The following is a 15,024-nucleotide window of genomic DNA, read 5'->3' as shown; positions in this document are numbered from 1 at the left end:
CTTCTCCTCCCCTCCCCCTCCCCTTCCCTTCCATTCCTCTACAAATATTTGGGGAAACAATTTTGTTTTGGTTTAATTTAATTTATTTATTTATTTATTTATTTAACACTCCAGATTGTATCTCCCTCCTGGCCCACCCTCTGACTGTTCTCCATCCCATACCTCCTCCCTGCCTCCCTAGCTCCATGAGCATGTCCCCATCCCCATCCCCACAAGACCTTCCCACTCCCTGGGGCCTCCAGTCTCTTGAGGGTTAGGTTGCATCTTCTCTGACTGAACCCAGACCTGGCAGTCCTCTGCTGTATATGTAGTGGGGTCCTCATATCAGCTAGTGTATGATGCCTGGTTGGTAGTCCAGGGTCTGAGAGCTCTCAGGGGTCCAGATAAATTGAGAGTGCTGGTCCTCCTACAAGGTCACCCTCCTCCTCAGCTTCTTCTGTCCATTGGTTGGGTGCAAATATCTGCATCTGACTCAGCTACTTGTTGGGTCTTTCGAAGGGCAGTCATGCTAGGTCCCTTTTTGTGAGCACTCTAGAGCCTCAGTAATAGTATCAGGCCTTGGGGCCTCCCCTTGAGCTGGATCCTGCTTTGGGCTTGTGGCTGGACCTCCTTTTCCTTGGGTTCTTTCCCTTTTTTTTTTTTTTTTTTTTTGAGTCTTTCCCATTTTTGTCCCTGCAGTTCTTTCAGACAGGGATAATTATGGGTCAGAGTTTTGATTGTGAGATGACAACCCTCACTTGATGTCCTCCTGTCTTTCTGCTGGAGGTGGGCTCTGCAAGTTCCCTCTCCCCACTGTAGGGCATTTCATCTAAGGTCCCTCCCTTTGAGTCCTGAGAGTCTCTCACCTCCCAGGTCTCTGGTACATTCTGGAGGGTCCCCTCCACCTCCTACCTCCTAAAATTGCCTGTTTCCATTCTTTCTGCTGGCCCTCAGGGCTTCGGTCCTTTTCCCTCACCCAATACCTAATCATGTTCCTCTCTTCCCCTCCCTGTCCCCTTTCCCACTCATGACTCTCCCTCTTTTCCTCCCCACCTTGTGATTGCTTTCTTCTCCCTCCCAAGTGGGATTGAGGTATCCTCACTTGGACCCTTTGGCTTGTTAACCTTTTTGAATTCTGTGGACTGTATCTTGGGTATTCTGTAATTTTGGGGGGCTAATATCCACTTATTAGTAAGTACATACCATGGATGTCCTTCGGGGTCTGAGATACCCTCACTCAGGATTTTTTCTAGTTCCATCCATTTATCTGCAACACTCAAGATGTCCTCATTCTTAACAGTTGAATACTATTCCATTGTGTAAATGAACCACAGTTTCTGCATCCATTCTTCTGTCTCTAGCTCTGGGTTGTTTCTAGCTCTGGCTATCACAAACAAGGACATAATGGAACATGTACCCTTATGTCCTGGTGAGGCATCTTTTGGGTATATTCCCAAGAGTGGTATAGCTGGGTCTTCAGGTAGATCTGTTTCCAATTTTCTGTGGAATCTCCAGATTAATTTCTAGAGTGGTTGTACCAGTTTGCAATCCCACCAGCAATGGAGGAGTATTCCTCTTTCTCCACATCCTGGTCAATAGGTGCTGTCACCTGAGGTTTTAATCTTAGCCATTCTGATTGGTGTAAGGTAGAATTTGCATTTCCCTGATCACTAAGAACTTTGAACTTTTTTTTCAGTGTTTCTCAGTCATTCGAGATTCCTCAGTTATGAATTCTCTGTTTAGTTCTATACCCCATTTTTTGATTGGGTTGTTTGTTCTTTTTGGTGGTTAGCTTCTTGTTTTAATTTCTCTAATGGATTTTTTTTTCTTTAGTGCCAACTGTCTACAGAATGAGGTGGTCTACTTGGAAGAGTACTGTGAACAGAAATTTAACCTCAAATAGTTAAGGGCTTTTCGGTACATTTAATAAATTATCCATTAGTTAATTATTTATTATCCTCTCCATGTAATTAGTCTATGCAAAAGCAATTAAGTGGGTCTGGAGATGCTCAGGTTGGAAGCACTGGCTGCTTTTAACTTCTTTGCTGGCCTCTGTGGTCACTACATATATATGTGATGTACATACAAGCAGGCAAAACACCCATAAGCATAAATAATAACATGTAAGTTTTTTAAAGTTAGCTCTTTGAAAACAATATATTTGGGGAAAGTTAATGACATTTTTTTTTTTATCTCTTCTCTCCAGCTACATATCCTCACCGTTTGAATCTCTTTTATCTTGCCAATGATGTCATACAGAATTGTAAAAGGAAAAATGCAATCATATTTCGTGAATCATTTGCTGATGTGCTTCCCGAAGCAGCTGCTCTAGTGAAGTAAGTAAATCTGTACTGTACTTGGGGATTTTTTTTTTTTAATTTTTATTTTTCTTGTTTTTACACTTATTAGCAAAAGCATAAATAATTGTGCATATTTCAAGACCCAAGTAAAATATTGTTTTATTGGACAAGTGTAATGGTGTTTGTTTTTAATTTCAGCATCTGGGGAACAGGGAAGGTGGAACTCTTAAATTTGAGACCTTAAAAGCCGGGCGTGGTGGCGCACGCCTTTAATCCCAGCACTTGGGAGGCAGAGGCAGGCGGATTTCTGAGTTCGAGGCCAGCCTGGTCTACAAAGTGAGTTCCAGGACAGCCAGGGCTGTACAGAGAAACCCTGCCTCGAAAAACCAAAAAAAAAAAAAAAAAAAAAAAAAAAATTTGAGACCTTGTTTCAAAAAAGCAAAAATGGGGTGAGGGTAGGAGGTGGTAGCTCATTCTTATCTCTCTGTATTCATTCATAGTTTAATTTTTAGTGTTCTTCGCTTATACATTTTTTTTTAAAATAATGAAGGAGTCTCAGCATAAAAATATAAGGAAAAGAATTAGGAAACACCAGGGTTAGTGTTTTATAAACGTTCAGTATAAGTTTGTGTTTTGTGTATATGTCACTAAGTATCTCTATGTACATAATGTCACAAACTGTAGAATGCAGACAGGAAGTGTGCCACGCTAGATGTTGTTTGCTTGGTTTGGAGCTGGTAGGGCGTTTGTTGTTTTATTTATTTTAGTTTTTACTTACTTATTTTTTATGTGTATGGGTGTTTTGCCTGCATGGATGTATGTGCACCATGTGCAGGGCCTACAGAGGGCAGAGAGGGTGTCAGCCCCTGCAACTGGAATTTATAGATGGCTGAAAGCCACAAGAAATACAAGAAAATATTGGATACAAGAAATTCAGTCTGGGTCCTTTGGAGGAGTAGCTAGTACACTTAACTGCTGCGGCATCTCCAGTTCCCCTGTTTTAATTTCTTTTAAGGCAAGATCTTGCTATGGAGCCCAACCCAGCCTCGAATCATGGCCATTCTTCTTTCTTTGTCTCCCAAATACTGAGTCACAGGTGTGAGCCACACAGTCAGGTTAACTTTTAATTCTAATACTGTACTGTCCATATAGTTTGGTGGGTATGCTTTCAACGTTGTGGCTCTGTTGCCTTCGTGGGTATATTGGTGCTGGATGCTCCTGAATCCTCTGTCCTTACTTTGCATTTTGAGATCCTGTCAGTTCAATCCCTCCTTTTTCTTTTCTTTCCACCATGCCCGGCTCATTGACTCTTTTTCCGCCTGTGTTGAGGTGTTCTCTTTAGATTTCTTGCCCTTTCTTTTGTGTGTGTGTGTATGGGTGCCGTGCCTGCATGCCTGCCCATGAGTGAGAGGCTGCCCTGCCATCCGTTTCTCAGAGCTTGTGTTATAGGGTAGAGCTGATTCATGGTTAGTGCTCAGGAAACCTTAAGGAGGAAAAGCTTAGTGTTTCTTCATCCTAGTGCAGTTATTTTGGTTTTTGTGTTCATGTTTTGTTTTGGTGCTGAAGATGTAAAACAGGGCCTTGTGTATGGATACTTGGTAGGCCAGTGCTGTGTCACTATATGTCCCAGTTCTTTGTTCTTTGTTTTTTGTTTGTTAAATTTTTAACTTTTTTTTATTATTTGCTTATTTATTTATTTATTTATTTATTTTTTGAGACATGGTTTCCCTGTGTAGCTCTGGCTGTCCTGGAACTCACTCTGTAGACCAGGCTGGCCTCGAACTCAGAAATCCACCTGCCTCTGCCTCCCAAGTGCTGGGACTAAAGTTGTGCACCACCACCATCCCACCCCTGATTTAAATTTCTCTTAATGACAAACATAATTACAACAGTTGGGGGGCAAAGGCAAGCAAAATGTTTTTCTGTGAGTTCAAGGACAGCCAGGGTGAGTCAGAGTGAGTTCCAGAGCAGCCAGGATTACAGAGTGAGACCTTGTCTCGAAAAAGAAAAAGAGAAAAAGAAAAAGTAAAAAGGAAAGGAAAACAGAGTAAACTCGGGGGGGGGGGCTGGGGGGGCCAGCAGGGGGTATGGTGTCCATAAACACCAGAAGAGGATGATAGATTCCAGGAGCTGAAGTTACAGGCAGTTGGAAGTTGCCCTTGTGGGTGCTGGAAACCCAACTTGGATCTTCTGCAAGAACAGTACACATTGAACTGCTATGCAGTCTCTCTCGCCTTATATTTTTATTTTGTTAGATTCAACTTATCCTTTGGAATGCTAATAGTTTCAGGCATTGGCTAGGCCTTTGAATTTCATAAGCATCACAAAGTTTATTATATATCTGTAGCCTTATTTTTGTCATTGATAAAAGTGTTAAATAAGGACATTTTCCTTATAAATAATGCATGAAAAATTATTTGAAGATCTATACAAAGCAAGAGAGTTGGCTCAGTACTTGCTGATCTTCCAGAGGACCCAGGTTTGGTTCCCAGTACCCATAGTAAACTTAAAACCTTCCCTAATTCCAGTTCTGGGATAGCCATCATCCTCTTCTGACCTCCTTAACAAGTGACACATGTGTATATGTGTAGACAAAACACATAAAGTAAATAAATGGATCTTTTTTCATAACTAAAAATATATGTAACACAAGAAATCTGGATGATAGTAAGTTGTTGAGTATGTAACAGATTTCTAGTTTGAGGATAAGTCAACTTTTTGTGTTGTGTTTGATTTCTGAGGTTGGGTTTCTCTTTGTAACAGTCCTGGCTATCCTGAAATTTGCTTTGTAGACCATACTGAACTAACTCATGGAGATTCAACTGCCTCTGTCTCCCATGTGCTGGGATTAAACAAAGGTTTGTGCTACCATACCCAGCTCATAAGTCAACATTTTTACATTTTGCTTTTCTTCCAGGGATCCATCTGTCTCTAAGTCTATAGAACGAATCTTTAAAATCTGGGAAGATCGAAATGTGTACCCAGAAGACATGATTGTGGCATTGAGAGAAGCTTTAAGTAAGTTCCTTTTCTTTACTAAAAGAATTTAAGTCAGTCTTTACAGTTCTATCTATACTTATAGATCTTTCTGTTGTATAACACTAAAGGGAGTGAAAGAATCTGGATTGATTCATTTAGAATTGAATACATAAATGTATGAATGTTTACACTCAGACTAGAACCGAATGGTATAGGGAGTTGGATCTTTTGTCTCTGCAGGCTAAAGCAAACATGTTAAGTGAGGATGCCCATCTGGCTCTTCCTATATTTGCTTTCATTAAGTATTTCAGAGTATTCATTGGTTATGTGTAATAAATTCTGCTCTGTCTTCTTACTGTTAGAGAAAGGTTGGGCATATTTTCACAGCTTTTAAGTTGGTGGTGAGCATGCTTGAGTAGTCTCTAATCTCCATTTGACTTTGAGATGCAGTAAGTTACATGTCTATTCTTGGGTTTGTGTGCATGTGTGTTTGTATGTGTGTAAGTAAATTAGTTCTTACATATAAAATTTAAGTAATTAAATCACCGAATAGAAGTTGATAATAATTATTACTGTGACCATTATCAAACCATCACTAGGAATTTGGTTTTAAAAGAACACCTTCTAAGAAGCTGTTAAATCCTTCATATGAATTTGTGTTCTATTCAAAAGTAACTTATTTTTAGCCTCTGACTCTTTTTTTTTTTTTCAGAATTGGAGGTTTCATTAATTATAATTTTTATATTTATTTAATAGCTTCTTAGATTTGGTGGGTGTTTTCTGGTGTTGTTTTTTGTTTTTATAAAACTGAAAGAAAAGAAATGAAAGAAACCACAGAGTCATGGATTGCCTTTTTTCATGCTACAACTTTGGCACTGAAGTGGACAGACAGAGCAGCTTCCCATAATGCCAGACTGCAAAAACTGCAATGTTTTCCAGGTACCACTTTCAAAACTCAGAAGCAGCTGAAAGAAAATCTGAACAAACAACCGAATAAGCAGTGGAAGAAATCACAAAGTAAGGAACAAAATCTCAACTAACGTAAAATTATCTCCTACTTTCGGAGCAGAAGAAAATGTAGACCATTTGACATCGTACCTGGCATAAACCATGGGCAAGCTTGTGTTTTCCAGGCCTGGGAGGCTCCCAGTGACTTAGACTAATCAAGCCAGCATGAAGTTACTTCTTTTTTAAAAAAAACAAAACAAAACAAAAAACTATTAAATACAGAAAAGGGTTTAATTGAGTGAAGATCCAAGAGTAGTTGGGGTATTAAAAGAAGAAAAAAAAATACTTGCTAGTACCCAGGCAATTCCCACATTCAAAGATTTGTGAAGTTAGAGGCAGCTGGCATTGCACCACAGAGCGGAAGAGGAGACTAGGCATTAAGAAGCGTTTCTCTGGGAGCCATGAAAGCCTTCAGATTTGGGGATACACTCTACCGCATTAGACATGGGCCTCCAGTTTTGGCCAGAAACATTCTCTATCTGGAGCTCCCGTTGTGTTTGTCCTATTTGCCCAGCATGATATCAAGGGAGTGGAATGCTGCATGTGATAGACTGTTGTGGGCAAACTGAGGAGTGTCGAGACACTGGAAGGTTGGAGGGATGAAGGTGAAAGACAGTGGAGAACTGGGAGGTGACACAAGAGAGTTGGGGTGTCTGCTCCGTCAAGCGTGTGGCGCTCACCATGGCTAAGGGAGTCCTCTGGCATTCTTTTGTCATACAGTGCATGCTTAGGAACAACAGGACCCATCAGTTTGGCCAAAGTTCAATCACAGTGATAATGCGTTTAGACCTTTGTTGCTATGAACTGAGTCAGCTAAAATATAACTCAAACTTAACCAGATGGGAATTGATATTTGTAGAGAATCTTCTCCAGCCAGTACTCAGGATTAATTGGATGTCTTGTTCCTGAACACTCTTACACTGGGATACTGAGATTTTCTTACACTTGATGAGACTAGGAGAAGGTGCTTCACGTACCTACCTCAGAGTCTCCAAATCGTTAATTTGGGGATCTAACCAAGTCTTTTGGAGGTAAGTTGGTTAGACTAATCTAAGTAATTTATTTTTAATTGGCCATGTTAGGAGTGTTGAATCCCACAGTTAACTTATGGCAGGGTTGTATTATGACTGTGTGCATGGCTGCTGTATGTTTGCAGGGTGTGCCCTTCACTCTACGTTTCCGTTTTCCTGGATTTGGTTAAGTCTTTGTGCTGTATTCTTAATGAATTTTTATTTTATTCAACAGCATCCACGAATCCAAAAGCTGCTCTCAAATCTAAGATTGTTGCTGAGTTTCGAGTAAGTTATAGATTGTGCTAAGTATACCAAAGGTCATTTGCTCACCTCTGAAGCCAGGTCCCTGCTATACTCATTTCTGCTCTGTTGTACATAGGGAATCTAGAACAGGAATAGATGGCCTAGAGTTTACCTGCTTTCCTAATGGAGAACCAGCCTTCCAGCACATCTGCTGCTGGCCTAGCTCTGTGCATAGTTTATGATATCAGGAAGCCTCCTTTTTAAATTCAGCACTATTAAATTTAAGAAGTGTGTTAGGGTTTATTATAGTGTTAATCTTGTATCTGTAAATTAGTTTGAATAATTAGGGATTGGGGAGGGCCACCAGGCCTGCTAACCTGAAACACAGGTGAAAGGAGAGAGCCGACTCCTGAAGGAGTTGTTGGCTGACCTCTACACATGCACTATGGCACCCATGTGCTGCACAGATGAAAAATCAGTGTAGAGTTTAAAAACATATTTAATTTTTTTAAAAAGGATTTTTTTTTTTTTTTAAGTATATAACTTGCTGATTATGGTGGTGAAAGGCTTATCCTGTCACTCAGGCAGGAACAAATTTGAGACCAGCCTGGGCTATAGAGCAAGTTAAACTTGAGGCCAGCTTGGGCTATAGAGCAAGTTAAACTTGAGGCCAGCCTGGGCTATAGAGCAAGTTAAACTTGAGGCCAGCCTGGGCTATAGAGTAAGTTTCAGGGCTGTGTAGTAAGATCCTGCCATCTTCCAAACCCTGAAAGTGTGTAGCTAAGAGTATTGTTTGACGTGAGAATTAAAGATCAATTTCTGTTGCTCTGAGGAAAGCAGAAAATATTTAATCCTATGAATGGAATTTGACTGTGGTTTGTGTTCAGTCTCAGGCCCTCATTGAAGAATTGTTGACGTACAAACGGTCAGAAGATCAGATAGAGCTGAGAGAGAAGCAGCTGTCAACTATGAGAGTGGATGTCTGCAGCACAGAGACGCTCAAGTGTTTAAAAGGTGACCTTTTCAATAAAACAGCTCGGGCTCCTGTCTCTGATCTTATGTAATCAGACTAGTTTGTCCCGTGAGGAGAGTTTTCAGGGTGTTTCTGGGCTGAATCACCCAGTGTTTAAAAAGAGGCAGGGTGAACGTTTTCAGAGCCCTTGTGGTTCCACTGACTTCCCAGGTAGCAGTCTGATTTGTATAAAGCTCATAAATCAATACATTTCCCTGGGGAGGGGTAGGAATTTGGTTTTGGTTTTTGTGGATTTTTTTTTTTTTTTTTTTTTTTTTTGGCTTTTCGAGACAGGGTTTCTCTGTGTAGCCCTGGCTGTCCTGGAACTCACTCTGTAGACCAGGCTGGCCTCGAACTCAGAAATCCGCNTNCCTCTGCCTCCTGAGTGCTGGGATTAAAGGCGTGCGCCACCACGCTCGGCTGGTTTTTGTGGATTTTAAGATTTTATTTTCTGTGTATCAATATTACGCTAGAAGATATGTATATGCATCACATCTGTGCCTGGTGCCTACAGAAGTCAGAAGAGGGCATTGGATCCCCCAGGGTTAAGGATGGTTGTGAGCCATCATCAGAGTGCTAGGAACAGAACCTAGGTCCTTTACAAGAGCAGCAAATGCTCCTAACCCTGAGCCATCGCTCCAGTCCCTGGTTTTGGTTTTGGTTTTGGGTTTTTTCTTTCATTTTGGTGTGATAGGGAATTGTGTGTTACAGGGTTTTATACTGTAGACCAGACTAGTCTTGAACTCACAAAAATTTACTACCTGCCTCTGCCTCCTGTGCACAACTACACAACTTCATATACACATTCTTATTCTCACTTTCTTGCTGTAGTGAATTATCAACCATCAGCTGTTCTTTACCTTTGTGGTCAGTCACGCTATCATCTTGTAGAGTCTAGTTAATTCTTCTCCTTGTTCATATTATAATTATTTTTTTAAAGATTTATTTATTATTATATGTAAGCATACTGTAGCTATCTTCAAACACACCAGAAGAGGGTGTCAGGTCTCATTCGGATGGTTGTGAGCCACCATGTGGTTGCTGGGATTTGAACTGAGGACCTCCAGAAGAGCAGTCAGTGCTCTTACCCGCTGAGCCACCTCACCAGCCCTATAGTTATAATTATACTCATAATTTATTAGAATCTAAGTGTCTTGCAGTCAGAGATTATCTTTTACTTGATTATTGCTCTACTCTAATGCTTGAACAAATGCAAGTAATATGTATTTGATGTGGATCTTTAGAATGAGTAAATGATGATTAGCTGTTCACTTTTGTATGTTTTACTCCTGTACCATGCTTTAATTTTACTTAGTTATTTGTAGAATTACAGAATATTTTACTAGAACATGAGATTTATAGATGTTTCTAGATAAGCCATACAAAATGGTTACAAGCTCTTTTTTCCCAAAGAGTAAAATCTACACTTCATAGCAAAGTCATAATGCTGTTAGTGAGGGTTGTGGTATTTGTTTAATATTCCCATTTTGCTTCAGACAACATTTACAATATCTATATCAAGTTAGACTTGGCTAAGAATGTATCCTAAACTGGGTAACTATGTTTAACAGCTCATGGGGGAAGGGAAGGTGTGTGCTGCAGCCAGCACATACACACACCATTTATAAACAGTTTACATTGACACAAACGGTGCTTCTAGCTCTGCTCCTGCTTTACCACAGGGATGTAGATCTGCTAATGCACATTTAGTCACCAAAGACCAAGATGCCTGGGCTTTTATTCTGTAATGTTTCTAAGGTAATGTTTCTGTAATGTTTCAGTGTAAACAAACTATCTTGGCAGAACAGAAGTGAGTGATAATACACTTGATGATCAGAGTGACTTCAGTATTGTCCACTCATCCCTGTCCTCTGTACCACACTGTCTAATTCAATCCTAATCACTATGCAGAAGCATCCTACAAGCTCTGTGATGCCCAGGGGAGAGCTGAGGTCTCATGCAGGTTTCAGCACACATTGAGGAAAGGAACATGTGCTGGACTTTAAGGATACTTTGCAGATAAGAGTGAAGAACTTTTGTCTGATGCCCCAGATATGACTTAACTTCTCTGAACCTTAGTTACTCATGGAAGAGACATATTGTAGAATACTCTGCACTACAGTGCAGTCAAGAAAAGTGGGGGGCTGGTGAGATGGCCCAGTGGGTAAGAGCACCCGATTGCTCTTTTGAAGGTCCTGAGTTCAAGTCCCAGCAACCACATGGTGGCTCACAACCATCTGTAATGAGATCTGACTCCCTCTTCTGGAGTGTCTGAAGACAGCTACAGTGTACTTACATATAATAATAAATAAATAAATCTTAAAAAAAAAAAAAAAAAGTGGGCCTTTATTCTAATATTCCTGAGGAGGAATATGGAGAATGTTTGCAAAATGAAGGATGTCTGCTTGTGGACGTTGTACATCGTGGTGCGCACTAGGCTCCGCACCACGATGTACAACGTCCACAAGCAGGGAGTGTCTGAAGACAGCTACAGTGTACTTACATATAATAAATAAATCTTTAAAAAAAAAAAAAAAGAGTTTTTAAAAAAAAAGAAGAAAAGTGGGCCTTGGGCTGGTGAGATGGCCCAGTGGGTAAGAGCACCCGATTGCTCTTTTGAAGGTCCTGAGTTCAAGTCCCAGCAACCACATGGTGGCTCATAACCATCCGTAACAAGATCTGACTCCCTCTTCTGGAGTGTCTGAAGACAGCTACAGTGTACTTACATATAATAAATAAATCTTTAAAAAAGAGTTTTTAAAAAAAAAAAAAAAAAAAAAAAAAACACCCCAAAAATTTTTTTTTTTTTTTTTTTTTTTTTTTTTTTTAAAAAAAAAGTTTATTACAATGTACAACAGGGTCTAAGATAACACTCCATTCTAGCTATTAGGTGGCAAAGATGTTATGACAGGTAATCCAGATGTTTGACAGGTTACAGGATAACACTTAATTCTAGCTGTAATGGCAAGGATGTTATATCAGGGAATCCAGATGTTTAAATAGGAATGGAAGAGGAGGGTCACCATCACCCCAGATGTGAGGAACAGCTTAATTCTACCTGTGGCCAGGGGGCCCTTCCCCTCAACCTTGACTTTTAGCTGCTCAGGTTTCTTCTGTTCCTCCTTTTGTTTCTGCTTGAAAGCCATATCTTCTTTGTCCATCTCCTTGGCCTGCTTCTTGGGCTTAAAACAAAAATAATTGCACCTTATTAGAATAATTTCAAGGGCTTCTTTTTGCTACCTTCCTGGCTTGACATGGTGCCTCCAGCCCCTTCCTTCTAATCGTGATGTAAATACTTTCTCCATTTTTTCAGATAAAACAGGTGGAAAGAAGTTCTCCAAAGAATTTGAAGAAGCAAGTTCCAAGCTAGAGGAGTTTGTGAATGGATTAGATAAACAGGTGAAAAATGGACCCTCACTAACAGAAGCATTAGAGAATGCTGGAATTTTCTATGAAGCACAGTACAAGGAAGTAAAAGTGGTTGCTAACGTAAGTAATTCAGGCTGTTTCATATTGACTGCTTACTGTGTGTCAGACACTGCTTACACAGGGTGACCAACACTGAGGGTAAGCATTAGGGTCTGTAGTGAGCATCCTCACATAAGACATTATAGCTGGTAGATCAGATTAAAACATGGATCTTGGGAACCGGAGCGATGGCTCAGTGGTTAAGAGCACTGACTGCTCTTCCAGAGGTCCTGAGTTCAAATTCCAGCAACCGCATGGTGGCTCACAACCATCTGTAATAGGATCTGATGTCCTCTTCTGGTGTGTCTGAAGAGAGTAATAGTATACTGAACATATATAAAATAAATAGTAAATTAAAAGATACATTCTTTTAAAAAGATATGAATCTTAGATACTGACACTCGTGCGTATCCTGAAAAAAGGTGGGTTACCATAATGACTAGAGGTACTGTAGTAATTTTTAATTTTTAAATTTAATTTTTAACACAAGTGGTTGAAGAAGCAAAGATTTGATAGTTCGGGATGCTAGAGTGAAGTAGCAGTTCTCTTGAGGAGAAGGTGTCGTGACCCTTGCTCCAAGTCATGTATATGTGCAAAGATACCAGACATGGACATATAGAAGTTTATCCCTATGGGAACAGACCTTAAGGAAAGCCTGCAGTCATTTCCAAGAATGCAAGGTTTCAGCTGCAGCTAACAAGAAGTACTTCCTCTAACCTCTAAAAGTGTGTGAGTTACCATAACAACTCATATTGTAACTAGTCCCTCTGCTTTTGAATTTTTATCATGCTTTAATGTTTCTTTTTCCTTTATTAATTTTACTCTTTTAGAAGTTTACAGTGTTATAGAAATGAAAACTAAAACTAGAAATATATGGCTAAAATATATATGATTCTGTACATAGATATCTGTAATAGTCTTAGGGTCTGGTGAGATGGCTTAAAGGGTGGTAAAGGCACTTGCTGCCAAACTTGATGACCTACTCACATGCTAGGAGAAAGCCAGCTTTCCCACAATTTTTCTCTGACTGCTGTATGTTTGCTGTGGCATACACTCACCTACATGCCTAGCTCCAGAATAAATATGTGTAATTTATATATTTATTGAAATATGTATTTACTATTATATAGTATATATAAATTTTATAGAGATGGGTGAAGGAGAGAAGGAAAAGGATAGAAGCAGAGGTCCAGGAAAAACTGGGCAGTGTCACGTGACTTTAATCTAGCACTCAGGACGTGGAGGTGGAGGCAGGTGGGTCTCTGAATATGAGGCCAGCCTGGTCTACAGAGCGAGTTCTAGGACAGCCAGGGCTACAGAGAAATTTGTCTCAAAAAACTAAGTGTGAGCGAGCGAGGGGATGGAAGGGAGGAGGAAGGAGGGGAGAGGATTTCTCTGTATAGCCATAGCTGTTTTAGATTTCACCCTCAAACTGACCTTGAACTTAGAGGCCTGCCTCTGCCTCCTGGGTACTAGGGTTAAATGTGCATGCCACCATGCCAAACTTGTGTTCTCCCACACCACCCCCTCTCTTAAGATTTATTTATGTATGTGGGTGTTTGTCTTCATGTCCATCTGCACACCAGAGAAGGACATTGGATCCCATGGGACTGTAGTTATAGACATTTGTGAGCTGCCATGTGGGTGCTGGGAATTGAACTCAGGACTTCTGGAAGACCAGCCAGTCAGTGCTTTTAGCCACTGAGTCATATCTCTAGTGCATGTGGCCCCATGCCCACCTGTCCTACCTCCTGTCCTTTTTGTAAGAATTTTTTGAGATTTTATTTATTTTTACTTTTTAAAATTTACTTTGTGCATGAATATATGCCTCTGTATGCACATCTATGCACCATATTCATACAGTGTCCTTGGAGTCTAGAAGACGGTGTCAGGTCTACTGGAATCTGTAGGTGGGTAAAAGCCACCCATGTGGGTGCTAGGAATTGAACTCGTGTCCTCTGGAAAAGCAGTCTGCTCTTTAACTGCTGAGTCATGTCTCTAGTCACATGCCTTTGTATGTGAGTGTTGTCTACATGTATGTATATGTACATGATCATAACATGTGTGCCTTGTGCCCTCAGAGACTGAGTTAGATCTCCTGGAGCTGGAGTTACAAGCAGTTGTGACTTACCATGTGGGGTCTGGGAAACTGAATCCAAGTTCTCTGTAAGAGCAGCTGAGATTACAGACATGTGCCACTGTGCCCAGGATATTAGTGTCTTTCAAATAATGTTTTGAATATCTAGTCAAAATAAAGTACTGCCTACAATGTGACAGTTCAAGACTCAAAAGGAAGGGGAGGGGTAAGGTGGCTTAGTGTGTAAGCACCTGCCAAACCTAAAGACCTGGGTTTGATCTCTCGGCCTTAGCAATGGAGGGGAAGAACCAACTTTCACAGTTTGTTCTCTGACCTCTGCACATGCAGTGTTTTACAAAGCACCTAGCTTTTAGATGATAAAGAGATGAAGGGATGATAGCAGACACTGAGATTGCTCTACAGGTAAAGGCAGATCTTCCTGCCAGCCTGATGGCCTGGCTTTGATCCCCAGAACCCACAGGGTGGGTGAGAAAGACCCAACTCCCAACAGTTGTCCTGTCTTGGGAGTTGCATATCATGGTGCATATTCACACACGTACATATACAATAAAGTAGTAAGAAAAGGAGCCAGGTGCTGGATTTGCAAGTATTGCATCAGCATCAACCGTAATGAGTTGGTGAGTATGTTAGAACGGCAGCTCTGTACTCTTCCCCCAAAACACTCTGTCTAATCATAACAGAAATCACTAGACAAACATCAATTGACCTTTCCAGTATTCCTCAGAATTCTTAAGGTAAATATATACAGTTGTTAAGGTCATCAGAAACAAAGAAATTTCAAGAATATCATACACAAGAGGGACCCGGGGAAACATGACTTACAAAAAGAAATAATGGGCAAAAAAGAGGAAATCTGGACAAAGTAAAAACTTTAGTGAATAATTAACTGTGACTGATACAGCATTTCTTTTTTTTTTTTTTTTT

General features: G+C 40.4%; 1 protein-coding gene across 8 annotated transcripts in view; it reads left to right on the top strand.

Annotated features, from left to right (window-relative positions):
* Rprd2 (regulation of nuclear pre-mRNA domain containing 2) overlaps positions 1-15,024 on the top strand; it is a 65,296-nt gene that overhangs the window by 27,648 nt on the left and 22,624 nt on the right. For 5 of the 8 annotated variants that reach the window (XR_003843675.1, XM_029537241.1, XM_021195401.2 and 2 more), the window contains exons 2-7: positions 2,186-2,315; positions 5,197-5,297; positions 6,198-6,275; positions 7,512-7,564; positions 8,410-8,536; positions 11,848-12,023. Coding sequence is in view for 6 of the 8 variants with exons in the window: in XM_029537241.1 (XP_029393101.1) it covers positions 2,186-2,315; positions 5,197-5,297; positions 6,198-6,275; positions 7,512-7,564; positions 8,410-8,536; positions 11,848-12,023 (665 nt within the window). In the remaining 2 variants the exon portion in view is untranslated. The remainder of the gene's footprint in view (positions 1-2,185; positions 2,316-5,196; positions 5,298-6,197; positions 6,276-7,511; positions 7,565-8,409; positions 8,537-11,847; positions 12,024-15,024) is intronic. The other 3 variants (XR_003843676.1, XM_021195402.2, XM_021195404.2) reach the window with 1 other exon arrangement.

The sequence above is a fragment of the Mus pahari genome, chromosome 4, assembly GCF_900095145.1.
Source record: "Mus pahari chromosome 4, PAHARI_EIJ_v1.1, whole genome shotgun sequence".
Taxonomy (NCBI): domain Eukaryota; kingdom Metazoa; phylum Chordata; class Mammalia; order Rodentia; family Muridae; genus Mus; species Mus pahari.
Note: the sequence above shows the minus strand (reverse complement) of the source record. Positions and strands in the feature narration are given on the sequence as shown.